The 24150-nt window shown below is 43.6% G+C and overlaps 1 protein-coding gene across 1 annotated transcript in view; it reads right to left on the bottom strand.

Annotated features, from left to right (window-relative positions):
• The window catches only part of LOC147629439 (rRNA-processing protein), a 28452-nt gene extending 17464 nt beyond the window's left edge, over window positions 1–10988 (bottom strand). The window contains exon 1 of the mRNA XM_086812717.1: window positions 10756–10988. Within this exon, the coding sequence (XP_086668843.1) occupies window positions 10756–10885 (130 nt within the window). The 5' untranslated portion in view covers window positions 10886–10988. The remainder of the gene's footprint in view (window positions 1–10755) is intronic.
• Window positions 10989–24150: the final 13162 nt, after the last annotated feature.

The raw sequence follows: 24150 nt of genomic DNA, 5'->3' as shown, positions 1-24150 counted from the left end.
CTAAGCGAGCAGTCAGGAAAGGCGCACAGTGTGCGATGATTTACATCCAGACAGCCTAGACGGTGGCCAGTGCTTCCGAGAAGTACTCGGTTCTCCATGAAAAGTTCCAGAAGATTTTTCTTCGGGACAGCCTCCCTACCCAGCTCCCCCCGTCCAGACCGGAGGATCACAGGATTGACCTCCTCCCAGGCTCGAAACCCCCGAGCAAGTTTCCGTATCGCCTTTCCAAGGCAATGGAATCGGAGTTGGACCGCCAACTCCAAGAATTGTTGCAAGCTGGCTTTATCCGTCCCAGTGTGTCGCCGTTTGCAGCACCGATCTTGTTTGTCAAGAAGAAAGATGGGTCTTCCCGTTTGTGTGTCGATTATCGTGCACTCAACAAGCTGACTATCAAGAGCAGATTCTCGATGCCTCGAATTGACTATATTCTCGAGAGACTGAATGGAGCAAAGGTGTTCTCGAAACTGGATTTAAAGAGTGGGTACCACCAGGTGCGGATTGTGGAGGGGGACATCCCCAAGACAGCCTTCCGTACAGAACGGACCCACTATGAATTTGTGGTCATGCCATTTGGCTTGACGAACGTCCCAGCTACATTTAACCGCATGATGATGCGTGTTTTCCGAAATTTGATTGGAAAGTGTGTGTTCATATTTCTGGACGACATACTCATATTTTCAGCTACGGTTGAGCAGCATGACATTGATGTGGAGAAAGTCCTTAAGTTGCTGGAAAGCAACGAGCTCTACGTCAATGAAAAGAAGTTAGAATTTTATCTGTTCCAGGTGCATTACTTGGGATATATAATTGGTGCTGAAGGCATGAGACTTGATCCAGCTAAAGTGGCCGGGGAAGTACCTCAGACAGCCTATGACATCAGATCATTTGTGGGTATATGCCAGGCATATTCCACCCACATTGACAAGTTTTTTGACCTCTCGACAGATCTCACCGATCTGCTAAAGGGAGTGAAAACAAGAAGGCAAAAGATTCGAATGACTCCATGAGCGTTGGAGGCATTCCAAAACCTCAAGGTGGCTTTATCAGAAGCACCTTGTTTAGCACTTGCCTCCTGGAACAAACCATTTCAAGTGATCACCGATGCGAGTAACATCGCAATTGGAGGTGTATTGCAACAGAATGGTCATCCAGTAGCTTACATGTCTCGTAAGTTACTGCCCACTGAGAAGAACTACTCAGTCTATGATCGTGAACTCCTAGCAGTTATACAGGCCTTGAAACATTGGAAACATTTCCTGTATGGACGTGACTTTGAGGTTCGCACTGACCATCAGGCATTACGCTGGATTCAGACGATGCCAAGTGCACAGTGGAGTGATCGACAACACCGCTAGAGTCAAATATTCCAGCACTTCGGTGGTATGATTGAGTACCTTCCAGGAAAGGCCAATCCAGTGGCCGACGCTTTGAGCAGGAAGGGACAAGTGTCTACGATTCAAACCACTAGACTTGACCTTGTTGGTACAGGACTAGAGGACATGAAGCACACGTACGCGGATTCTGAGGAATTCGGTACACAGTGGGAACAGGCATTGGATGCAACAGGACCATGCCATTTTCTGATACGCGATGGTTGGCTTTTCTACAAAGGCCGACTATGTGTCATGAAGTCATTCCAGGTAGCTCTTCTCCATGATGCCCATGACGCCATTACAGGTGGTCACACGCAGCATGAATTCGACTATGGAGAAATTAGAACGGCAATACTATTGGCCAAAGATGAGGCGTGATGTGTTTACATATGTACAACGCTGTGACATTTGTCAAAAGGTGAAAGCTCCTCATGGAAAGAAGATACGGTTGTTACAGCCCTTGCCAATTCTTGAGGGTCCTTTCCAAGACATTTCCATGGACTTTGTCACGAATCTGCCTCCAAGTCCGAGTAAGCGTAATACGCTTGATAGGTTTAGCAAATTGGTTATGCTTATTCCTTGCAGGGCCAATGTGACCGCCGAGGATGTTGCCCAGTTGTTCATTCGGCATTGGTACCCAATTGGCGGGATTCCTAGGACCATAGTGTCAGACCGAGATGCCAAGTTTACCAGTCATTTTTGGAGGGCATTGTTTGATAATTTTGGTACTAAGCTGAATTTTTCCAGTGCATTCCACCCACAGATAGATGGCCACACAGAGATATACAACCAGTTGGCCTTTGATGTGCTGAAGTGTTATGTCCACGATTAGCAAGGTAAGTGGGAATCGTATTTGCCTTTAGTTCAAGCTATTTTGAATGACTCTTTTTCTTCAGCTATTGGCAGGACTCCATATGAGGCAGCGTTTGGAAGACCTTTCCAGTCATTGTTAACCAGGACTTCGTCTTCAGTACCGGAGGCGAACAGAGTGACGAAGTCTTACCAGGAGATCTTAGAGTCAGTAAAAGACAAATTGGCTAAAGCGCAAGAGGCCTACACTCGATAGGCCAATAAAGACCGAAGGGATATGAAGTTTTCGGAAGGGGATTGGGTTTATCTTCGGATAATGAAGCAAAGATTGAATGAGGTGGATAAGCGATGCCCAAAGTTGTCTTTCATGAGCTTCGGACCTTTTCCCATCCGCAAAAAGATTAATGAGCTGTCTATGCAGTTAAAGCTACCTCCGAGTTGGACTATGCACGATGTATTTCATGTCAGTTGGTTAAAGCCATATACAGGTCCACCCCCTTCAGAGGTCAAAGACGAAGCTGAACCAGACATTGTGGATGAAGCAAAAGTTATGGTTCCAGAACAGATCCTTCTGCACCGTTTCAAGCATGGCTCAGGCCGAAGACTACGACAGTTCCTCACGAAGTTTCAGGACCGAGGAACCCATGAAGCGGTATGGCTTGACAAAGAGTTTTTCGAAGACTATCCGGCATTATTGACGGATTATTTGGAGGCTATGCAGCTTCCGTCAAGTTAAGCAGAAGGGGATGTCACGTGCATCCCGCACTTGGATGCCACGTAGACATTTCTGTACAGAAGGTGCAAGACCTAGGATGGTGAACTGGTCCCATGTGAGCCCAGTCCGCCAGGGATCCATCTCAGTCGTCCGAGGTCAGGTGTGCATTGTCCTGCACATGAGTCCAAGGTCAGGTGTGCACTGTCCTACACATGAAACAGTGCCAGTCCGCGCTGTAAGTCTCCCTCAAGAATGATGTCAGTGATTCTGTGTATCTGGTATGGTACTGGATGCCAGATCACTGAGTAGTTAGTGTTTAGGACAAGGGGCCACCCCATAGGGCTACCCCGGATCTTAGTGTGGGCGTGGGAATGGTGTGGAACCAACCCCATGAGGGCCAGGAAGGCCCAGGCTGAACCCACCAGCCATGGAGGGGCTGTAGGACAGCCTAGGGGCAAGCTAAAGGCAAAATTCAGGAGAAAACAGCCTTTGCATGGCTTTAGGGCAGGTATGGGGCAGCCCATACAGGCTGCCCAGCCCTCTTGAGGTTTGCAAAAGCTGTGTCCAGCCAATCAGAAGCAGGCGCATCATGTCCAGCCTTTCAAGGAAAAAAAAGCAGTATTTTATGTGAATATTTTCAGCATTTATTTGCTGAATTTTCACCAGTCGTGGGACATTTGTGCTGGCTGCCTGTTTATCTACTGGCCGACTGCTGTTGGGAAGTAGTATAAATAGTGGAGGCCACAATCCCATTCATTTATCTCATTATTCAGCAAGAGCTCAAGCAAATCAAGGGCTAGACAAGCCAAGGGAATTGCTAAGCAAAGGGGTGGAGAACTGAAGGTCAAGGGCAGGGATTTTCCAGCCAAGAAAAGGTCCAAGATTGCTGTATTTTCTTTCAGATTTCTCATCATTCTAATAAAGCAAATACACCATCCGTGGTGGGGGCCCTACAGAGGGTAATTGGGACCCAATACTGTGTCCTCTGAGCTCCTAGATGTGGAACCAACCCCAATGAGTTGGAGTGTTGCCGGAGCATAGCCTGAGTTAGATACTTCGTGAAGAGGTCCGCTGCATTGTCCTTCGTCAAACAATAAACAAGCAAGATGTTACCAATCAAAATCTTCTTACGAACAAAGTGATATTGTATCTCTATGTGCTTGGTCCAGGCATGGAAGACTGGGTTCCGAGCAGTAGCTATACAGCTCTGGTTATCGCATTGGATGACCGTGGGTTCCTTCTGTGGAAACTCAATCTCGCCAAGCAACCTCCGCAGCCACACAACCTCGCAAGCAGTACCGTAAGCAGCCCAGTACTTTGCCTCTGTAGAAGACAAGGCAATGGTTGGCTACCTCTTGCCGCTCCATGAAACAGCTCCTGAACCAAGGGTAAAACCGTAGCTTGATGTAGATCTCTTCCCCAATCTGAGTCACTCCAACCTTGAAGTCTGTCTTGTTCCATCGTTCCCCCTCTAGTGTCATAGAAGAGTCGAAGATCCTTCGTACCCTGCAGATACCGCAAGATCTGCAATCCTACGTCCCAATGAGTCTTCAAAGGCGTCTGCATGAATGAGCTCAAGAGCCCCACGAGAAAGCTCAAGTCTAATCTGGTGTTGAGCAACCAAATCAATGAACCAACAAGCTTCCGATACAGAGAGGCATCAACCTGCTCACAAGGATCATTCACTGTAAGTTTGGTGTTCGGGTCCATGGTGAAGTAATAGACTTGCAGTTCTCCATCCTAAAGGTCTCCAGCAACTCATGAACATACCGCTGCTAAGAAACAAAGAACCCCCTTTGGGTCTGCCAAGTCTCCAATCCCAAGAAGAAATGAAGTAAGCCTAAGTCGGTCATCTCAAACTCCTTTGACAAGGCAACCTTCGTCACTGCTATGTGCTCCACATGACCGCCAATGAGAATGAGATCATCCACATAAAGGATAATCAACGTGACCAAACCGCTTTCTCGAAAGAGATACAAGTTAGGATTTGCAACTGATCTCTGAAAACCTGTTCGTAGAAAGAAGGAATCAATCTTCTGATTCCAAGCCCTGGGAGCTTGCTTAAGACCGTACAAGGCCTTTCGCAACATGTAAACCATCCCCTTTGATCCGGAACCTCAAAGCCTGGAGGCTGCTCAACATACACCTCCTCCTGCAAGTCACCATTAAGGTGTCAAAGTCACGCAGCAGCAGCACACACACCACCCTAGGACACTGAGCAACGTCGGTGGTTGGGCTCCCATCTCCTAGTCGTTGCTCCCCCCCAAAAACCCAATCGGAGGAGAGATCTATGACATGGTGCCACCACACCCTATATATGGCTCTTCGGCTTCCCATGCTCTTGCATATGGGATAATCCACTACAACTTCTAGTCATGCGATAACCCGAGAGTAGCTACAAGAATTGCCACCTCCAACACCCTCCTTCAATTCGAGCATCTCGATCAAACAGAGGTTAGGACCGCCCAGGACCACACAGGCCGAGCTCTGATACCATGACAAAGTCACACAGCAGCAGCAGCACGCACACCACCCTAGGGCAGTGAGCAACGTCGGTGGCTGGGCTCCCATCTCCTAGCCATTGCTCCCCCCCAAAAACCCGGCCGGAGGAGATATCTATGACAAGGTGCCACCACACCCTATATATGGCTCTTCGACTTTCCATGCTCTTGCATATGGGATAATCCACTACAACTTCTAGTCATGTGATAACCCGAGAGTAGCTACGAGAATTGGCACCTCCAACATAAGGAACGCAAATTTTACATCCAACTGATATATGGGCCACAGCTAAGAAGAGGCAAGGGCAAGAACTGTCTGAATCATGGTCATCCTCGCTGTCAGTGCAAAGGTATCCTCATAGTCGATGCCAGGCCGCTGAGCATAGCCCTCAGCCACAAGTTTGGCCTTGTGCTTGTCCACTGACCCATCAGGCGTATACTTGGTCACTTGACACCAATGACTGACTGTTCTGACGGCCTCGGAACTAACTCCCAAGTTTTATTCTTCTCTATGGCATCTAGTTCCACTTGCATGGCTTTCCTCCAAGTCTCCTGAGAAAGAGCTTCCTTAACGGAAGTGGGCTCTTTGTCCCATTTGATACGAGACATCAAAGCGTAGTTTACTTGTAATAGCTCCTCCGAATGACTTTTTTCACGAACTCTGTGCGATCTTTGAGGCCCATCCTCTCTGGTCCACTCGGAGGGAAGCTCCGTAACACCCGACTCCCAAATGGTGTCTAACAACCACTTTGGTACTCAAACAGAACGCGGAGCTTCCTGCCTGCTGCTGGGGCTCATCTCCAACCTCGGGCTCAATCTCTACAACGGACTGAGGTAACGGACTAAGGTTGTCTAGCTGGAACAATAGACTGGGAATCATCCTCATACTCATCTGGTACTTCAAGAAGTGGTAGCTCATCAACAGTGGAACATGCTCATCAAAGACAACATCTCTGCTAACAACAACCTTGTTCCGCTCTGGGTTATATAACATGTAGCCTTTGGAAAGAGAGTTATATCCCACAAATACAAGCTTTTGGGACTTTGAGTCAAGCTTCCCCCTCTACTTCTTTGGAATGTGAACATAGGCATCACTCCCAAACACACGAAAATGGGAGACATTTGGTTTCCTGCCAAAATAAGCCTCAAATGGAGTCATCTTTGGTACTGAAGTCGTTGGAGATCGGTTGAGGATATGGACAACCGTAGCCATGACCTCTCCCCAAAGTGGACGAGGAAGATCACGATGCTCCAGCATCGTCCTCACCATCTCCACCCCACAGTCCGGTTCTTACAATCAGCTACTCCATTCTCTCAAGGCGAACCTGTATTGGCCAGCTTCCGCTTGATGCCATGTTCTGCACAAAACCGCACAAAAAGCATTAGAAGAGAACTCCCCCTCCTTTGTCAGCCTGAAGAGTCGTCACCTGCAATCCAGACTCCTTCTCCACCATAACATGCCACTCCTTGAACCAAGCAAACGCTTGGTCCTTCTGGGAAAGAAAATAAGCCCATGTAAATCTGCTACAATCATCAAGCAGCAGCATAAAGTACAAAGAACCTCCCCAGGATGGGGTCTGTATAGGTCCACACAAGTCAGTGTGTACCAACTCCAAAGGTTTCGAAGTCCGCCTAGTAGCCTGCTTCGGAAACTGGCAAGCCATGCACCATCTAGTCCCGGAAAGCCCGCCGCAGTGCATCCACATTCAAGTGGCCAAAACAGACATGCCACAAGTCACCAGTCTGAGTGCCTAGTAGAGAAGAGAGTGCTAAGAGTTTGTAGATCCCATTCTCCACTTCGCCTTCCCATACAAGCTGGCTTGTTGCTTTGTCCCGTAGAGCAACAAAATGCTCATCAAACTCCACCCGGATGCCAGTCTTGCAAACCTCATGCACTAACAAAAGATGAAAACCAAGTGCTGGGACGTAAAGAACATGAGAGGGATGCTTCTCCCCACTGTGAATCGGGATAGTGGAATTGTCACCAATGAAAATGCGACCTGACTGCCATTTAGGATCTTGTAATAACTCTCGAGAAGGAGTCGTGTGCCTGGAAGCACCACTATCGAGAATCCACTCCCGAGTATCCCTGGCAGTGAAACCAACTGTCTCCCTGCACGAAGAAGATGAAGCATCTGTGTCTATAATCTCCAAGTCCACAAAAGCTGTAGCTGAGAAATCAGTACTCTTCTCGGTACTCCGCTTAGGACATTTCCTCCAATAGTGGCCTTTCTTGCCACAATTGTTACAAGTCCACTCGGCTTTCAAAGCGCTCTGAATCGAGCTTCTTCTCAGAAGGCTTCTCCGATGAAGACTTCCCTTTGCCCTTATTGTTGTTGTTACGGCCTTTTGATTGCTGGCCAGTCAAGGCCTCGGAACCTCCGCCATGTGAAGGGTTCGTAAAACACTCTTCTTGGTCCAAGACCATAAGCACAAGCTCCTCCCATGTGATGGTGCTGAGCCTCCCATTGGTGATCAAAGAGGAGTAGAAAGCTGAATACCGAGAGGTCAGATGAGATAGCAAAGTGATGGCCATGTCCTCTGAAGATATCTCCTTCCCAGCCTGAAGAACCTCCTTCTGAAGAGGTTGTAGCTTGTTAATGTGCTCTCGCATCGTCGAAGACTTTGCAGGATTCATCACCAACATCTGCACTTCCAAGGAAATCCGCTTCATGGGTGATACCCTGTTATACAGAGAAGCCAAATGCTACCAAATCTCTCTGGCCAGCGTCATATGTTTGATATGATTAATCACCTGTGGTGTGCAATTAAGGAAGATGAAAGAACGCACATGGGCATTGACACGATCCAATACCTGTGCCGAACCTCCGTTCTTTCCTAGTAGACGGTAAAAGCCAGTCACAAGGGACAGAGGATGGTAACGGGGGACGGGGATGGGGGACAGCCCATAAGTAGGGAATGAGGACGGGGGAGGGAACGACACTCAAAAAATACTCTTAAGTTTTTCTATTCTACACTTATTCTACTTGGTGGACCTCTTCACAAAGTCGCTATCTCACGCTTTGTTCACGTGGCACTGCAGCTCCCTGTGGTTGGTTTCACAGCCAAGAGCTGAGAGGGGGTGTTAGAAGTCATCTCCTATCTTTACCTAGACACCAGGGCCTCTATTGTGGGTGTGCCTGCCCTTTTCTCACTCCTCATATTTTTCCCCCATACTTTCCCATTATTATGTGGCTTGGGTGGCAGTCTTCTAGTGGCAGGAGGACCTTTATCTTGGCCGATTGTACCCCATTGTGTGTGGACACCTTTCTGGTGTTGGCCGACAGTGCACAGTTCTGGCCGATTGGTATAGATGCTAGCCGTAGAGAGAGAGGCCTGTCGGATGCCTTTGGAGTAGGCCGACTGCTGCTTGGGGGCCATATAAAATGGCCCCACACCCCTTGCCATTTAGTGTCTCGTAGTATCTTGTATTTGCGGATCTTCTTGTGTATATAGAGCAGAGTTACACGCCTCTATCTCTCTCCTTCTCTTGTGCTGTTTTTCTGCACTGTGTTTGCTCTTGTATTCCCAGATTTGGTCATCATCTCCGCTGTGTATTCTAACACAAAGATGCCTGTAATTTTATTACCAGAAGGGAGTATTTGTACAAGCTTTGCTAGTGTCCATGGAAAACCACTTGGTGGTTGTTCCATGTGCTTGATTTATATGCCGAATGGTTACCCAATGGCTAATTTCCATATCCAATGGTTGATTCTTGTGCCCAATGGCTGATTTCCATGCCCAAGTATTGATTCATGTGCCAATGGATGATATCCATATTCAATGGTTGGTTCATGTGCCCAATGGAAATTTTCCATACCTAATGGTTACCAATGCTTGATTTGTGTATCCAATGCTTGATTTCCATGCTTGATAATTACTCAGTGGTTGATTCATGCGAAGAGCAGCAACAATCAAGGCATTTGGATCATTAGAGAAGCTATGGATCGAAAAGACATGTAGTTCTTTTGTGCGTTAAAGCATTCACAAGTGGAGGACAGCCATGAACCTTTTGGTATGCATGTAGCTAGGTTTGCACGACTCATATCTAAGTGTAGATCTGTGAACATCCTTGTACATATTCTCTCTACTTCTCTATTGTGTCTGGCAAGGTAGATTAATGTTAATCTATCATGTGTGCTCAGCGTTAATCGAGAGTAGCTTCCGCACGCATGTAATAGGATCGCTTGGCCAAAGCACATTGGAGTCTATCAAGGATTGCTTGGCCAAAACGAAAAGGCCTACACAAGGTAGGCCAACAAAGTCCAGAGAGACTTGAAGTTTTTTGAAGGCGATTGGATTTAAAAGCATAGATTGCAGTAAGTGGGCAAGTTATGCCCAAAGCTATCTTCCAAGAGTGTCAATCCATAAATTAACAAAGTCTTCATGAAGCTCCAATTTCTGGGTGATTGGACTATGCATGATGTTTTTCACTTTATCGGATAATCCGTGGGTTGTCTCGAGAGCATAAGGAACATTCATAGCAAAACACTGGAGAATGTCATCTGGTATGCTAAGATATATGAGGAAACGATGACTGGTCAAACTCACAAGAATGTCTCCAAGAAACCTCATATCACAGGTACTTCTCAACAGGCTCCCACCGTAAACGAAAGTTTAAGGTTGAGAAGGCTTCACATAACCAAAAACAAACCCATATTTCAGGTGAAACCATCTGAAGAAAGTCAAGAAGAACTAGCAGAACATCCGGAACATTCAGGAGGGCAGATGTTTCTCTTGCCAGGACACATGAAGGCCAATTGTCCGCAGACGAAGAATAAGCTTTAGGCAGTTTATGTGGTCGAACGCATCACAGAAGATTTCATTTCTGTTCATATATTTTCATACACGCATGCACCAATGCTCGTGCACCATCCGTACAGTCTGAACTGTTGTTGTACGCCCTGTTTGTGCTCCATAACAGCTGATTTATTGTTTGTACAGGTGGTACGAGCTGAATCGCCGATTGTAGGCTGAATTCTTGATTGTACATGTTGATGTGCTGTATTGAATTGTTTGGATCAGACATGGGTTGCACCCCCTTTCTCATCCCTACAGTCTAATACATATCATGTACCTAAGCATGTAATAATATGCATTGGAAGCCATGACCATTGAAACTTTAGTTACTTTGGGTCTTTTTTCATGAATCAGATGTATGTCAACATTACTTCGGATGTCTAGAAGTATGTGAAAGTTTGGCCAAGAGTTTTGGGTCCTTTCTCTAACGGCATGCATAGCCAAGAGGTCGTAAAAGCATATCCCTGAGCTATATGTGCTAACGTTTTCTTGGTCATGCAAAATTCCGGGGAAAAATCTATCTAAGCTATGGTGATGATGTAGAGCGGGCACTCACGGATGTCGGAAGGGTTCACACGAGGCTTGCTTTTGGCGTTGACGAAGGCATCGAGGCTGAGACCGCCTCCGCCACCACCTAGCCTCTGCCTGCTCTTTCTGTTGTTGTGCTTGTCGAACGCTTTCCTCATCTTTCTTGTGCTTGTGTGTCTTTGGTCTGCTCTCCGTTTTGGCACCAACACGGTTTTAGTGGATCCAAGGGTAGAGGTTTAATTTATCATTTTTGCAAGTTTGGATATGTTTTAATTAGCATTCAGTTCTTCTAATCAGAATTGAGTGCTTCTGTTGTAAGTGTAGTTGTTGTTTACAATAAAAAGGTAATCATCAAGCAATCCAAGGGTGCAGATTTGTTCTTGCAATTTTGTTTTTGAAATCTTTTGGAATTTGGTGTAGATATGTTTTAACTCGTATTTTTTTGTTTGTGTATTATCATCTCTTCTCTTTAAAAGAAAAAAAGTATATAATGGAAACACCCTTTTTGTATTATTTCAGTACATAATGGCAAGACACACTTTATGATCTCTTAAAAAAACACTACATAATGGCATAGTGGCAAGACACTACATAATGGCAAGACACACTTTTTACAAAACACTACGTAATGGCATAGTGGCAAGACAAGGGGGTATGTGCAACTTGTTTGGTCCTTTACCAAGGATACTCAAACCACCACAACATAAGAAAGTAGAATAAGAAAGCATTAACAAGTTATTGTTATTACCTACATGAGAGAATGAAACACCTATGGTATCTATTGCTTCTCTTTTCTATTCTTTTATTTCCAAGTCAAGGCATTCTAGTGTGTGGTTTAGATAAACCATTTGCTTCATAGTGTAGAGGGGTAGGTTGCCTATGGTATGTACATGTGAATTCATGAGATGTGTATGAGTTATCCCACATGAAGGGATCGTAATATGTATGTGATTTATCCCACATGAAGGGATTGTAATATCTATGGGCTTTTTGTATAAAAGGGGGATTTTTCACCATTGAAGGAAAATAGAATTCACTCTCATTTATGCATCTTGTTTGTGGGCATGTAGTGTAGCTACATGTTAACTAAACTTTTTGGCAATCCTGCTAAGGAGAGGTCAAGTTTCTATCACTCCCCCTCCTGTTTACTCATAGTAGCTTTAATACTTACTTTTTGCATGCCTTAGCATGGGTTGATGATACCTAGCATGGGTTAAAGCCTCTTGTTTCACACATGCGGTCACCCATTTCACACATGTGGTCGCCCATTTCACATATTTGCTACCCATCCATACACAGCATTTAGCACGGCGTGCTAACGTGTGGCTTAGCACAACCTGCCGATGTGTGGTCCCTCGGGTTAGCTACAAGCCACACCAATGGATCAGACCCTCCCACCTAACCATGCCACTGCTTATCGCCCCCCACCTACTTGGCCACACTTATCCCCATATCTTATCACCTATCGCCTCATGTGCTTATCATGCCATCTCATCCCTTATCGCTCACCTACACCCATGACGTAGCCCTTCTCCCCCAGGCAAAATGATTCTCAGTCTATCACGCTCTCCACACCCCTTTTTGCCTTCTCCAACTGCCTATTCCTATCACTTATCACATATTCTTCCCCCAACATTATCATTGCCATTATATTATCCCCTTCCACCACCCCCTCACTGTGCAACATGCCTAAAACTTGAAGGCTACAATGGGCATCAAAGGCATTTTAGCCTTCAAGTGAAGGCTACCACTAAAAATAAGCTTGCAAAAGGTCGTAAAAGAAAATTTTCCTTAATAGTGGGCTTCAAATGAAGGCCAAGATAGCATCTAGGCCTTCAATTTTTTACAAGATATGAGTCCGCCCCACTAGCACCTATAATAATGGCCCCTAGACAATGTGATGTGAATGCTACTTCAGTAATGGTCCCTGTAGCATTATATGGTAGTGATGTGTGTGAACACACTTAGGACCACCGGGGCATTTTTTCCCTCACTAGGAGGTTTTTTCCCCCGTGCGTATGTACACCCTCTTATCTACTCATTTTGGGGTGTATACTTATCTTTTGTATCTAGCACACATTTGTTCTTATATACTAGTGAGTTTATATGCTCTCAAGCTTCTCTATATCTTGTGTGTTTGCATTGTTGAAACCCTAATCCTAATTCCAATAATTAATATCAGAGCTAGCTTCCTTGACACTTGATCCAGTAGTCTGCCTCCCTCCTCTCACGACCCTATTTTTCTGTCTCCGATTGAGATACCCTCTTAGGAGAAGAAGGTGTATACTGTAGTGTGCTGTATACAAAGTGCACCGCAAGAAGGTTTTTGCAGACGTTCTGGAGAGGCGTCATTTTAGATTGGTTATGCTTGATTTTGGGTGTTTGGGCTGTGTAGCGGCAAAGATTTGGTGTGCAGCAGCATCTACAGTGTCTTCAACAACATCGACCATCATCTTTTGCCAGTAACACTCTATTCTCTACTCTGTGTTATTTTTCATACACTTTGCAGGTGATTCAATCAGTTGGCAACCATCCAAGGTTGCATCCAGTGAATACTGAGTACTTGCAGTGTGTTGAAAGATTTTGCGTTTAGTAGAAAGTCATGACTGGCAATAGTGATGTATTCAACATGTTGTCCACCACTGAGGACAAACTTGAATGCGGTCAGTGGTAGTGAAACTCATCCTATTTCACAACTACCAGTGCAACTAGGTGCTGCAGGTACATCTGAAGTAGAATCTGATATAGATGTGGCTCCTCCACATGCACCATCAGTACCTCCCATTGTTGCTCAAACGAGATGGGATGGAAGAGATGCATAGGCACATGCATTGCTTGCACTTTCTGTGAAGCGAAGCATTATTCCTCATATTCGGTCATGTAAGACTTCAAAATAGGCATAGGATGCACTTGCTACATTATACCAAGTGTGTAATAAAGCATGTGTTGCATATCTGCGCAAACAGTTGGAGTCTGAGCACATGAATGAGGGAGACTCAATGGATAGCTTCTTGACCAAGATCAAAGATTTTAAGGAGCATCTTGCCTATGGATGAGATATATCCTGATAGTACATTGGTACCAATGTTCTTAATGTATTATCGGATTTTTATCAGAGTTTTGCCTCTACTCTTAGACTCATGATGAAGGGAAATCCAAATGCCCTTACATTTGACGAGCTTGTTTCAGTACTCTTACAAGAAGAGCAGTCTAGGCAAAGTAGATCTAATATGCAAGTTGGTGTGACCAAGCTTTTGTTGCCAATCAGAAAGGCAAAGGTAAAGCTTTTGTTGCCAATCAGAAAGGCAAAGGTAAAGCTTCTTTGCATGGTGGCTATAAGCCAAAATCAGAATCCTCAGGTAAGGATGCAGAGAAAGAAGGTGATAAGCCTAAAAAGAAGGGTAAGTGTCAATATTGCAGGAAACCAGGGCACTACATACATGAGTGCAAGAAAAGGCTAGAGAAGGAGAAAAAGAAAGAATCGGGCATGGTTGTGTTTGATGCATCTGCACCAAGTGCAGAGAAGAAAAAATCTACAAGTTTTGCTCAAGATGATTGGGCATGGACTCTACATTGCAGTTCATGACCCTTCTGTTCATGATGTATGCATGTTAGTGGCAGAATCGGATGCTTGGTACTTTAACAATGGTGCTAGTAAGCACATAGTTTGCTCTCATCTCTGGAATCTGTCCCAAGTGCAGGAACCGTCACATGTGCAAATGGTTCCTCACTCAAAGGAGTTGGTAGAGTTGTGCTCATTGCTTGCAAATGGGGGCGCATTTACTCTTTTGAAAGTTTTATATGTGCCAGGCATTAAGAAGAACTTGCTGTCAGTTTCAGCCTTAGCCTTGCCAGGCTTGACGGTGAAATTTATGGATGATAGATGTACAGCTCAGGATAGAAATGATGGTTATTCTATCATTGCCTCAGGTACCTTGTTTCATGACCTAGGCCATCTGAATTATGGTAGTTTATTACGCCTTCAAAGGCATGCTATGGTGTCTAAGTTGCCAACTCTTGAGACCCCTACTAGACATGTATGTGAGGGGTGTATTCTTAGTAAAATGCATCGGGCATCATTTCCAAAGGATGGATCTGTGAGAGCTGTTAAGAAATTACAGCTTATACATAGTGATGTATGTGGTCCTATGAGGACACCATCTATTGGGGGATATCTCTACTTCATCACTTTTATTGATGATTACTCCAATTATAGCTGGGTGTATCCATTAAAGCAGAAGTAAGAGGTTTTTATGTGCTTTAAGCACTTCGTATCCATGGCTGAAAATGCATGTGAATGTAAAGTTGGCACCCTTCGTTCAGATCGAGAGGGGAGTATATGTCCAAGGAATTCCATGCATATATTGGTTGAAAAAGGCATAAGGCATCAATGTACAGTGCCATACACACCTTAGCAAAATCGTGTGGCTGAGAGGAAGAACAGGTCTCTCATCATGGAGATGGCACGATGTATGGTGAAAGCCCAAGATTTACCTCATGGTTTTTGGTTAGAGGCAACTATGTGCACAAACTATGTGTTGAACAAATGCCCTGCCAAGGCCTTGCAGTCTAAAACTCCTTATGAAGCTTGGCATGGCAGGAAGCCTTCTGTGGCTCATTTGCATGTTTTTGGTTGCCTTGCTTACGCTCTTGTGCCTGAGCAACAACGCAATAAGCTTGATGATAAGGCAATTAAATGCATATTTGTGGGATATAGTTCAGAAAGTAAGAGATATAGACTCTACCATCCAGCCTCAAAGCAGATTTTGGTAAGTAGAGATGTTGTTTTTGTCAAAAACTCAGTTCAGCTCATGCTTTCATGCAAAAAATAGCAGAATGTATGCTCATAGGACATGTTTGATTCGCTCCTACCTTTTTTTAATGGAGGGTAGCCATATGTAGAGCAATTGAATGCTCAACCAAGTGCTGAAATTCAGCCTTTGTTTTGCGAGTGCAAAATCAGCCTGCAAATCAGCCTTTTGATGAGGCAATTATTGAGGATGTAATGGATGAGGAGAGAGCAGCCATAGAAGAATCTAGGCATATGCCAAAATGGCTTGTGTAGACATTTAGGGATAGCAAGTTGGCAGCTCCTTTACCTAGCAGAACTCGTGCAGGTTCTCATCATGCAGATTATTCTCATGTGGATCATGTTCTCATTTCTACTTTATGTAATGAGAAGGAACCTATTTCCTTTGAGGAAGCACATGGTAATGATCATTGGATGCATGTTATGTAGGATGAGTATAACTCTATACTCAAGAATAACACCTAGTATTTGACAGATCTACCTCATGTCAAGAAGGCCATTGGTACTAAGTGGGTTTACAAGTTAAAACGCAAAGCAGATGGTAGCATTGATCGCTACAAGGCCAAACTTGTTATAAAGGGGTATGCCCAGCAAAAGGGCATTGATTATGATGAGACCTTTGCACCCACATCTCGTATGACTACCATTAGGTGTCTCATTGCTTTGGCAGCACATCATGGGTGGAATGTACATCAGTTGGACATTAAGACTACATTCTTGAATGGCGATTTACATAAGGAGGTGTATGTATCGTAGCCTCTTGGTTTTGATGTGACAAGGGAACACTTTTTTGGTCATCGTTCTGTACGTTGATGACATGCTGCTCACAGGACCCAATATAGATCAGATTTCAGCCTTTAAGGCTGATTTGCAGTCATTGTTTGAGATGTTAGATTTGGGACCCTTGCATTATTGTTTGGGGATTCAGTTTATGCAGCACAATGATGGCATTGTTATGCTGCAGTCTAAATATATACATAAGCTATTGAAGAGTTTTGATCTTGAAGACTGTAAACCTATGGCTTCACCTATGGATACAGGTACTCGACTTAGTCTTCAAGATGCAGGAGACTCTTTTGATGCTAGTTTGTATCAGCAGGCTGTTGGATCCCTTCTTTATGTATGTAACACGAGGCCAGATATACAGTATACAGTCTCACAGTTGAGCAAATTTATGCATGGCCCATGTACAAAGCATTTGCCAAGCTGTCAAGTGGGTTTTTTGCTATTTGCAGGGCACTCATTATTTTGGATTGTTTTATCCAAAGGGGGGTGAGTCACAGCTGCATGCTTTTAGTGATTCATCAGATTGGGTTGGATGTTATTGTATAAGGGCTAATAACCTTGTGCGGATTTATCTTAAGGATATGTATGAATCCTTAGTCTATTTTGGGGACTTTTCATATCTTAGAAGTTAAAAAGTCGTTTGGCTCTTGAAAAGGAGGAAGGCTTTTCAGTCATGGACGTTCTTGATACTAGGCAGATTTTCTGTGTAGCTATGGCGGATTTCTGAATGCAAGATGCAGTTTGTCAGTCTATCTGTCTTATTCCTGTTTCCTGTACTTTGCATATTCAGTGTCTTGAGTGTATGTAGTAGTGATCTGAGAGGAATGTGTGTGTTTTGAAACTGAAGTTCTATGTGTGTGAGGATTTTCTTAGTCTGATAAGAGTAGGATTCATCTAAAATGACAGTTCCTGTGTGACAATTTCCTGTGCAAAAACTGTTTGGCTGCAAGAAAAGTATACACTAGCGATTTACGGTGGTTTCAACCACAATGGTTGATTAGGATGGAGCCTACAATAGGAGCATGTAAAGCAAGTGGCGCTGTTGCTGCTGTAGATTCAGGCACTGTTGCTGCAGATTCACGTGCTGTTTTGAAATCAGATTCAGGAGGTGAAGTCAGATTCAGGAGGCGAAATCAAATTCAAGAGGCAAAATCAGATTCAGACATAATCAGCTATGCAGAAGATTGAAGAAGAATCAGTTTATCTATTTTTAAGAAAGGGTGTAATTCGAATGATGGTGCTTATGAAGGGTGTTCATGGTCGAGTTTGCTTTCTTCTGTAAGGGGGATGAGTGCCAAGAAGATGCCGAGCAGCAGTTATGGTGGCGGTTACAATGGCAGTTATGGTTCTTGGAAGTCAGATGCTAGATGGTAATACATTTTGGAGAATTCACAATAGCCTTCATATTCTTATTTTGTAAGATTACTAGTAAGGCGGCAAGGTTCATAGCAAGGAGGATCATGGCAGATTTTGGCAGTATGGCAGATTTTAATAGTGCAGTTTGACAACACAGTTTGACAGTTTTTCTGATTTGCAGACTGAATCCGCTTTGCAGCCAGAAGGTAACTTTTTATGGCAATTTTTTCAAGGAGAAATCATAATATTATCAATTTAAAATATTTCAATCAATTTTAAGCAGCCAATTAAATGAACTTTGCGGATCCCGGTACAGCATCCATGGCTCTCCGTTTAGCAAATTTAATGGGTCTCGGATTGGTGTGGTGCATCTTTCTTGAGGGCTGAATATGATTGTTGTATTTTAATTATGTGAGTGTGTCATGGGGGGTAAGAAGAAGAAGAAGAAATGTGAGGTTTGCATGAGTAGGAAGCATGAGGTGGATGATTGTCCATGTGCAATTGATGAGTGCACAAAAAAAGATGCATGTAGGAAATGCTGTATGGTTGATCTATGCACAAAGTTTCATAAAATCATCCATAAAGTGCATAAAGCATCATCTTGGGAGGAAATGGAGACTGCATTTGAAAGGTTGGCAGATTTTGAGGATGACTTAGAGAATGCATATGAATGGTTAGCTGATGACAAAGGAGACAGGCGAAAGTCATGTTCCAATAGGAAAAGTTACAAAAAAGTTGAGAGATGCATATGTGGATGAGTTTGAAGGGGAGTCAAGTGATGATGATGACATTTGGATTGGCATGGAGATTGAAATCCATCAAGTGGGGATACCAAAGATGGAGGAGAAGGAGGTGCAAAAGGAGGTTGGCCAAGAGAGCCTAGAAGAGCCCCTAGATACCCCTAACCTACCACTAGAGTATGCTCATGGAGTGGAAGAGGAAGATTCATTGCTCTACATTAGGTTACATATGTCACTTGCATCTAAGGACTTGCATCTGAGGAATGTTGTGAGGAGAAGCAGATCATACATAGCAATGATTTTGTTCATGTCATTCAAAGCACAATTGAAGAGGCGGATACCAAGATGAATGAAGAGGAGGATGTGATTCAGTTGTTTCTAGGTTTCATGGATGATGTGTGTGGAATTACAGATAAAGAATCAAATCAGGAGGAACTCCCTGAAATCAGATTTGCTGAAGAGAGGAATTTTTGGCAAATATGTCATTTCAAGAAGAATTTCCACCAGAAAGATCCGCACAAGAGGATTTGCAGCCAAAAGATATTGCAGAATTGATATTCGAACCCTATAAACAGATTTTGCAATCAAAAAACCAGTTGGAGGAATTTCCAGCAAGCAGGTGTATTTCAGAGGAATTTCCAGCAAGCAGGTGTATTTTAGAGGAATATGACGGAATAAGAGCAAAATCCGTTCTTGTGCATCAAAGCATGGTTGTTGCAGATAATTGTTATGGTTGTTGCAGATAATTGTTAAGGTCACATTTCAGGTGCTGCAGGAATACCAGAGGAGTTTCCAGATGCTAATTTTGATAGTTGGCGGATTCAAGCGGATTTTTCGACTAACATAAGTGATATTGCGGATGATCAAGGAAATCAGAATTTTGACTCTGAATGTTTTGAAGGACATATTTTGATGTCACAGGTTGATATTCAGCAAGGAGATGTTTCAGTTGTTGCAAAGAATTTGAACAAGTGGATCGATTTTTGGTCTGAATCAAATACAAGTCTTATGGATCAAATTGAGCAAGAGGATTGTCAAGACCAAGTTGTTAAAGAGTACAAAGCAGGTTTGACACATTTGGGGGATCAGCATATGATGCTTGAAATGCGGGCTGATGAAATTTTAAGCTTAAGTTTGATGGATGTGCATTCTAAAATGGATGTGGGAAAAGTTGTTGTCAATTCAAATATATTTTTGTTGAATGATGTGTGCTTTCAAGTTGATGACACATTGGAGGTGAATTTGTGCAAAATGGGTTGTCAGATGTGGATGACAAATTCTAAAATACAGATGATGGCAAATTGTCAAAATTCAGATATTCATGTGTTGCAGATTTTGGAGTTGCAAATTGGTCAAAGAGGATTGCATTACAGGGTGCATAATGATCAATTTCTATGGTTTGTAGATCAGGTTACATCTAAACAGGTTCAGAGGATTCCAGAGGATTATATGCGGATTATTTGCTTGATTTTGGTGGAATTTTCAGATTTCAGAGCAAACTTGGTTTGTATACATCTTAGTAGGTTTCTTGCATATTGGTGTCACATTTCATTAGCAGCTGGCCAAATAAGCCTACACAAGTTGATTGAGACTGATTTTGATCGCTGGAGGATTCAAACAGAATGTCAAACTCTTATGAGGGAAGTTGCAAAAGTTGTCAAGGGTCAAAGTTTTGGTTAAGAAGAAGAAGAAGTCGTCTAGGAGAAAAATTGGACAATCTGACTTTTCTCTTGGACAAGGATCTCTTAGTTATGACCTCTTAACAGATCTTAGGGAGAAAACGGCACAAATCACATTTGGGCAGCTTTTGGCACTCTCTCCAAAGCTCAGAAAGGAATGGGGTAAGCTGGCTAGCACAAGGGAATCTAAGAAAAAGAAGAAGAGGGATAATGGGATTCCTATGGCTCAAAAGGTGGATATTGATGTAGAAGATGATGTTCTTGTGATTGATGTCATCATTGAGGGGCAAACAATTTCTAATGCATACATTGATGGAGGTGCATCAATCAATGTCATGAGTGAAAAAACAATGAAAGAAGCCGATTTAAAGTTGTCTTCTACTAACTCTCCCTATTGCATCAAACTTGCTGATAATACTAGGGTGAAAACCTTAGGAATTGTCAGGAATTTGGGAGTGGATGTATGTGGTATTTCTGTGCCTACAACTTTCTAGGTCATTCCTACAAAGCCTGATGCTAGGGCTTACCCATTGATATTGGGTAGGCCATTGCTTCGCCAAGTGAAGGCAATTCAAAAGTGGGAGATAGGTTATCTTATTCTACAAGGTGAGAATAAGAAGGTCCACTACAACATCAAGAGTCATCGCAAGAAAGTGGTAAGAGGTAAACCTTCACAACTTCCGAAAGTTCAGAGTCAGAGTCATCCGATGAAGAGGAGACAAGTGGTAGCTCCGAGGATTCCATCTCAGAAGGGGGAGGTGGAGGGAGTTGCATTTGGTCTTTCCTTGGGAAGGGATCGAGGGGATGCTAAAGACAATGGAGCCTTCGAAGGGGAAGCTTCTTCAACCATGTGCAAGAAAGGAGATGTGGACCTCACTAGTCTTCACCAACAGAATGAACTTCTTCTTGATGAGTCCATAGCAGGTACTGAAAGGGAGAATTACTTAAAAATGTTGGATGGATTTCCTAACCTTTTTGCAAATAGCTACTCACAAGTACGCCAAGTTACCCTACTAGAGCACAAGATTGATCTCAAGCCCCAAAGTAAGCCAGTGGTACAGCGGCCAAGGCGTTTGGGAGTAGTGCACGCAGAGATGCTTAAGAATGAGGTAACTAATTTGCTTGAGGCTGGATTTATTTTTCCAGTAGAGAACTCAGAGTGGATTTCCCCAGTTGTAGTCACTCTCAAAAAGGGTGGAAAATGGCGTGTGTGTGTGGACTTTCGCCCTCTGAATGCATGCACAAAGAGGGATTATTATCCTCTACCCTTTCAAGATGAGATTTTGGATCAAGTTGCAGGTCATGAGTTGTATTCAGTGTGATGGATACTCTAGATACTTTCAAATCCGGATTTGTGAAGAAGATCAAAGGAAAATCTCATTTATCACCCCTTGGGGAGTGTATGCCTATAGGGTGATGCCATTTGGCTTGACCAATGCACCAGCAACTTTTCAATGCTTCATGAGTCAGGTATTTGCACCTTACTTGGGAAAGTTTATAAGGGTCTTTTTGGATAATTTTTGCATTTATTCAAGCCGCATGGATCACTTGGAAAAGTTGAGGTTGGCCTTGCAAAGTATTGATGATGCAAAAGGGTGTCTTAATCCTGGAAAATACCGCTTGGCACGAAGGAAGGTGGTTCTCTAGGGACATGTTATCTCAGAAGAAGGCATAGAGATGGATCCTGAGAAGGTGCAGGCAATTGTGGCCCTCCCACCACCTACCCAGTGTACGGGAGGTAAGGAGGATTTTGGGTAAAACAAAGTATTACCAACGCTTTGTTGACATGTTCTCTGAGAAGATGTATCCTATAAATCTGTTGACAAAGAAGAATGTTTCTTTCCAATGGGGGGCCGATCAAATTCAATCTTGTTGTTTGCTCAAGGAATGCATGAGTCAAAGTCCAATTGTGCAGCCTCCTAGGTGGGGAGAGGACTTTTATGTAAACCCAAGTGTCTCATCACATTCAGTGGGTGCTATACTTTTGCAAAAGGGAGAGCAAGGGTGTATGCAACCAGTGTATTATGCAAGCCGACAACTCACTGATGTCGAGGAGAGGTATGGTGAAATGGAGAACGGTGGTTTGTCTCTTGTTTTTACAGTAAAGAAGTTCAGGTCATACTTGTTACCTCACCCAATCCTGTAGGAGGAAAGTTTGCAAAGTGGATTTGTGAGCTTCAAGAATTCTCTTTCACTTTTATTACAACGAAGACACCACTAGGGCCTCTCTTGCAGATTTGCTTACAAGGAAGGAAGAGGAAGAAGGAACAGGAACAAAGGAAGAAGTATATAAAGATTTGGAGACACCACCGTGAGACTGCTTTCACTATGCATTTTGATGGAGCCTTTAGCCCTTCCAGGCAATGTGAGACTGGGGGGATAGTTTTAATTGATCCAAAAGGAAAAGAGGTATGGTCCAAGGGTAGGGAATTTCCAAAGGCTATATCAAATAATGTGGCTAAGTACAATGTATTAATTTGGGGATTAGAAGATTGCATAAAAGATGGAATTAAAGAGGTAGAGGTTAAAGGGGATTCGCAATTTGTCATCCGACAAATGAAAGGAGAAGGAGTCCTAATCTCCACCTCAACACAGGTTATTACTGGCCTCAACTCAACAAAGATGTCTATGAGTGGTGTAAAAGCTGTGAAAAGAATGCTAGGCATATGGACATAAGCAATTGGTTCCCGGACCCTTAAACCCTATCCCAGCATATGGTCCATTTGAAAGGTGGGGATTAGATTTTGTGGGCCCACTTCCTCGTTCCTCACATGGGAATTCCTCACATGGGAAGTATTACATATTGGTGGCCACAGATTATGCAACAAGGTGGGCAGAAGCAAAGGCCATGGTCAATAATAAAGCAGTGGCTATGGCATCCTTTCTCAGGGAATACAAATGTGCCCGATTTGGGTGTCCATTAGAAATCCTTACGGATGGGGGGAGGTCTTTCAGGAATGACTTGATTGAGGCTTTGGTGCAGAAATTAAAAATAAAGCATGCTATGTCAACTCCCTATTATCCCCAATGTAATGGTTTAGTAGAAAAAACTAATGGACTACTTTGTGGATCTTTATCTAAGCTAGTGGATACTATGAAGAGAAAGTGGGATGTGCATTTGCCAGAGGTCCTATGGGCCTATAGGACAACTCACAAACTTTCTCTTGGTTTCACACCTTTTCAGTTAGTTTATGGAATGGAGGATATTTTGCCAATAGAATTGGAAATCACAAGCCTTCGCACATCTTTTGCACGCTTGAATAATGAAGAAGAAACACATACCCAATGCCTAGTACAACTGGAGACCTTGGATGAGAGGTGACTTCAGGCACTTCAAAATTTGGAGGCTGTACAACAATGGTGCAAGGCAAGGCATGACACTCTCACGAAGAAGAAGAAGAAGCCAGAACTCAAGCAAGGAAACTTAGTGAGGTATGATGGCCGTGTGGAGAAACGCCTAGATAAGAAACTTCTTTGACACTGGGAAGGCCCCTTCAGGATAAAGCAAAAGTTCAAAAACAACACCTATCTTCTAGAGGATGCAAGTGGCCAAGAGGTTCCCGGACGTGCCAATGAGTACCAGCTAAAGATATTTTACGCTTGAGCACCATGGCCAGCAGATCCCCAAGATAAGCATGGAGGATCTACTGGGGGGAAAAGATGTGACATGAAAAATTGATATCTTTCATTTTCAATTTTGTGCATATTTTGATGGTTTCTCAATGGTAATAAGGTGGAAGCTTATCTAAGAAGATTGTGGCGCCCACAATGGAATAACGGCGTGGTGATACGGCAGCTTGGCGGATACCCTAACAGCAGCATTCTATCTTCAAATATAATGGTTTTACTTGATTTAGGGTGCACACATTGTAAATGCCACAAGTATGCTTGATAAATACTTTGGTATGGTAGATAGGCTAGTGATGTGGAAAATAAAAGTGGGCCTTCATGCTCACATGGATTTTAATTGTATTATTAATATAGTATTCACCATAAGGCTACAAGTTGGGGAGTGTGGAAGGCATGTGGAGGAGTGTGTGTAGGTGCATAAT

The sequence above is a fragment of the Cibotium barometz genome, chromosome 18, assembly GCF_041138505.1.
Source record: "Cibotium barometz isolate CiBa-2024 chromosome 18, ASM4113850v1, whole genome shotgun sequence".
In the NCBI taxonomy this organism is placed as follows: Eukaryota; Viridiplantae; Streptophyta; class Polypodiopsida; order Cyatheales; family Cibotiaceae; genus Cibotium; species Cibotium barometz.
Note: the sequence above shows the minus strand (reverse complement) of the source record. Positions and strands in the feature narration are given on the sequence as shown.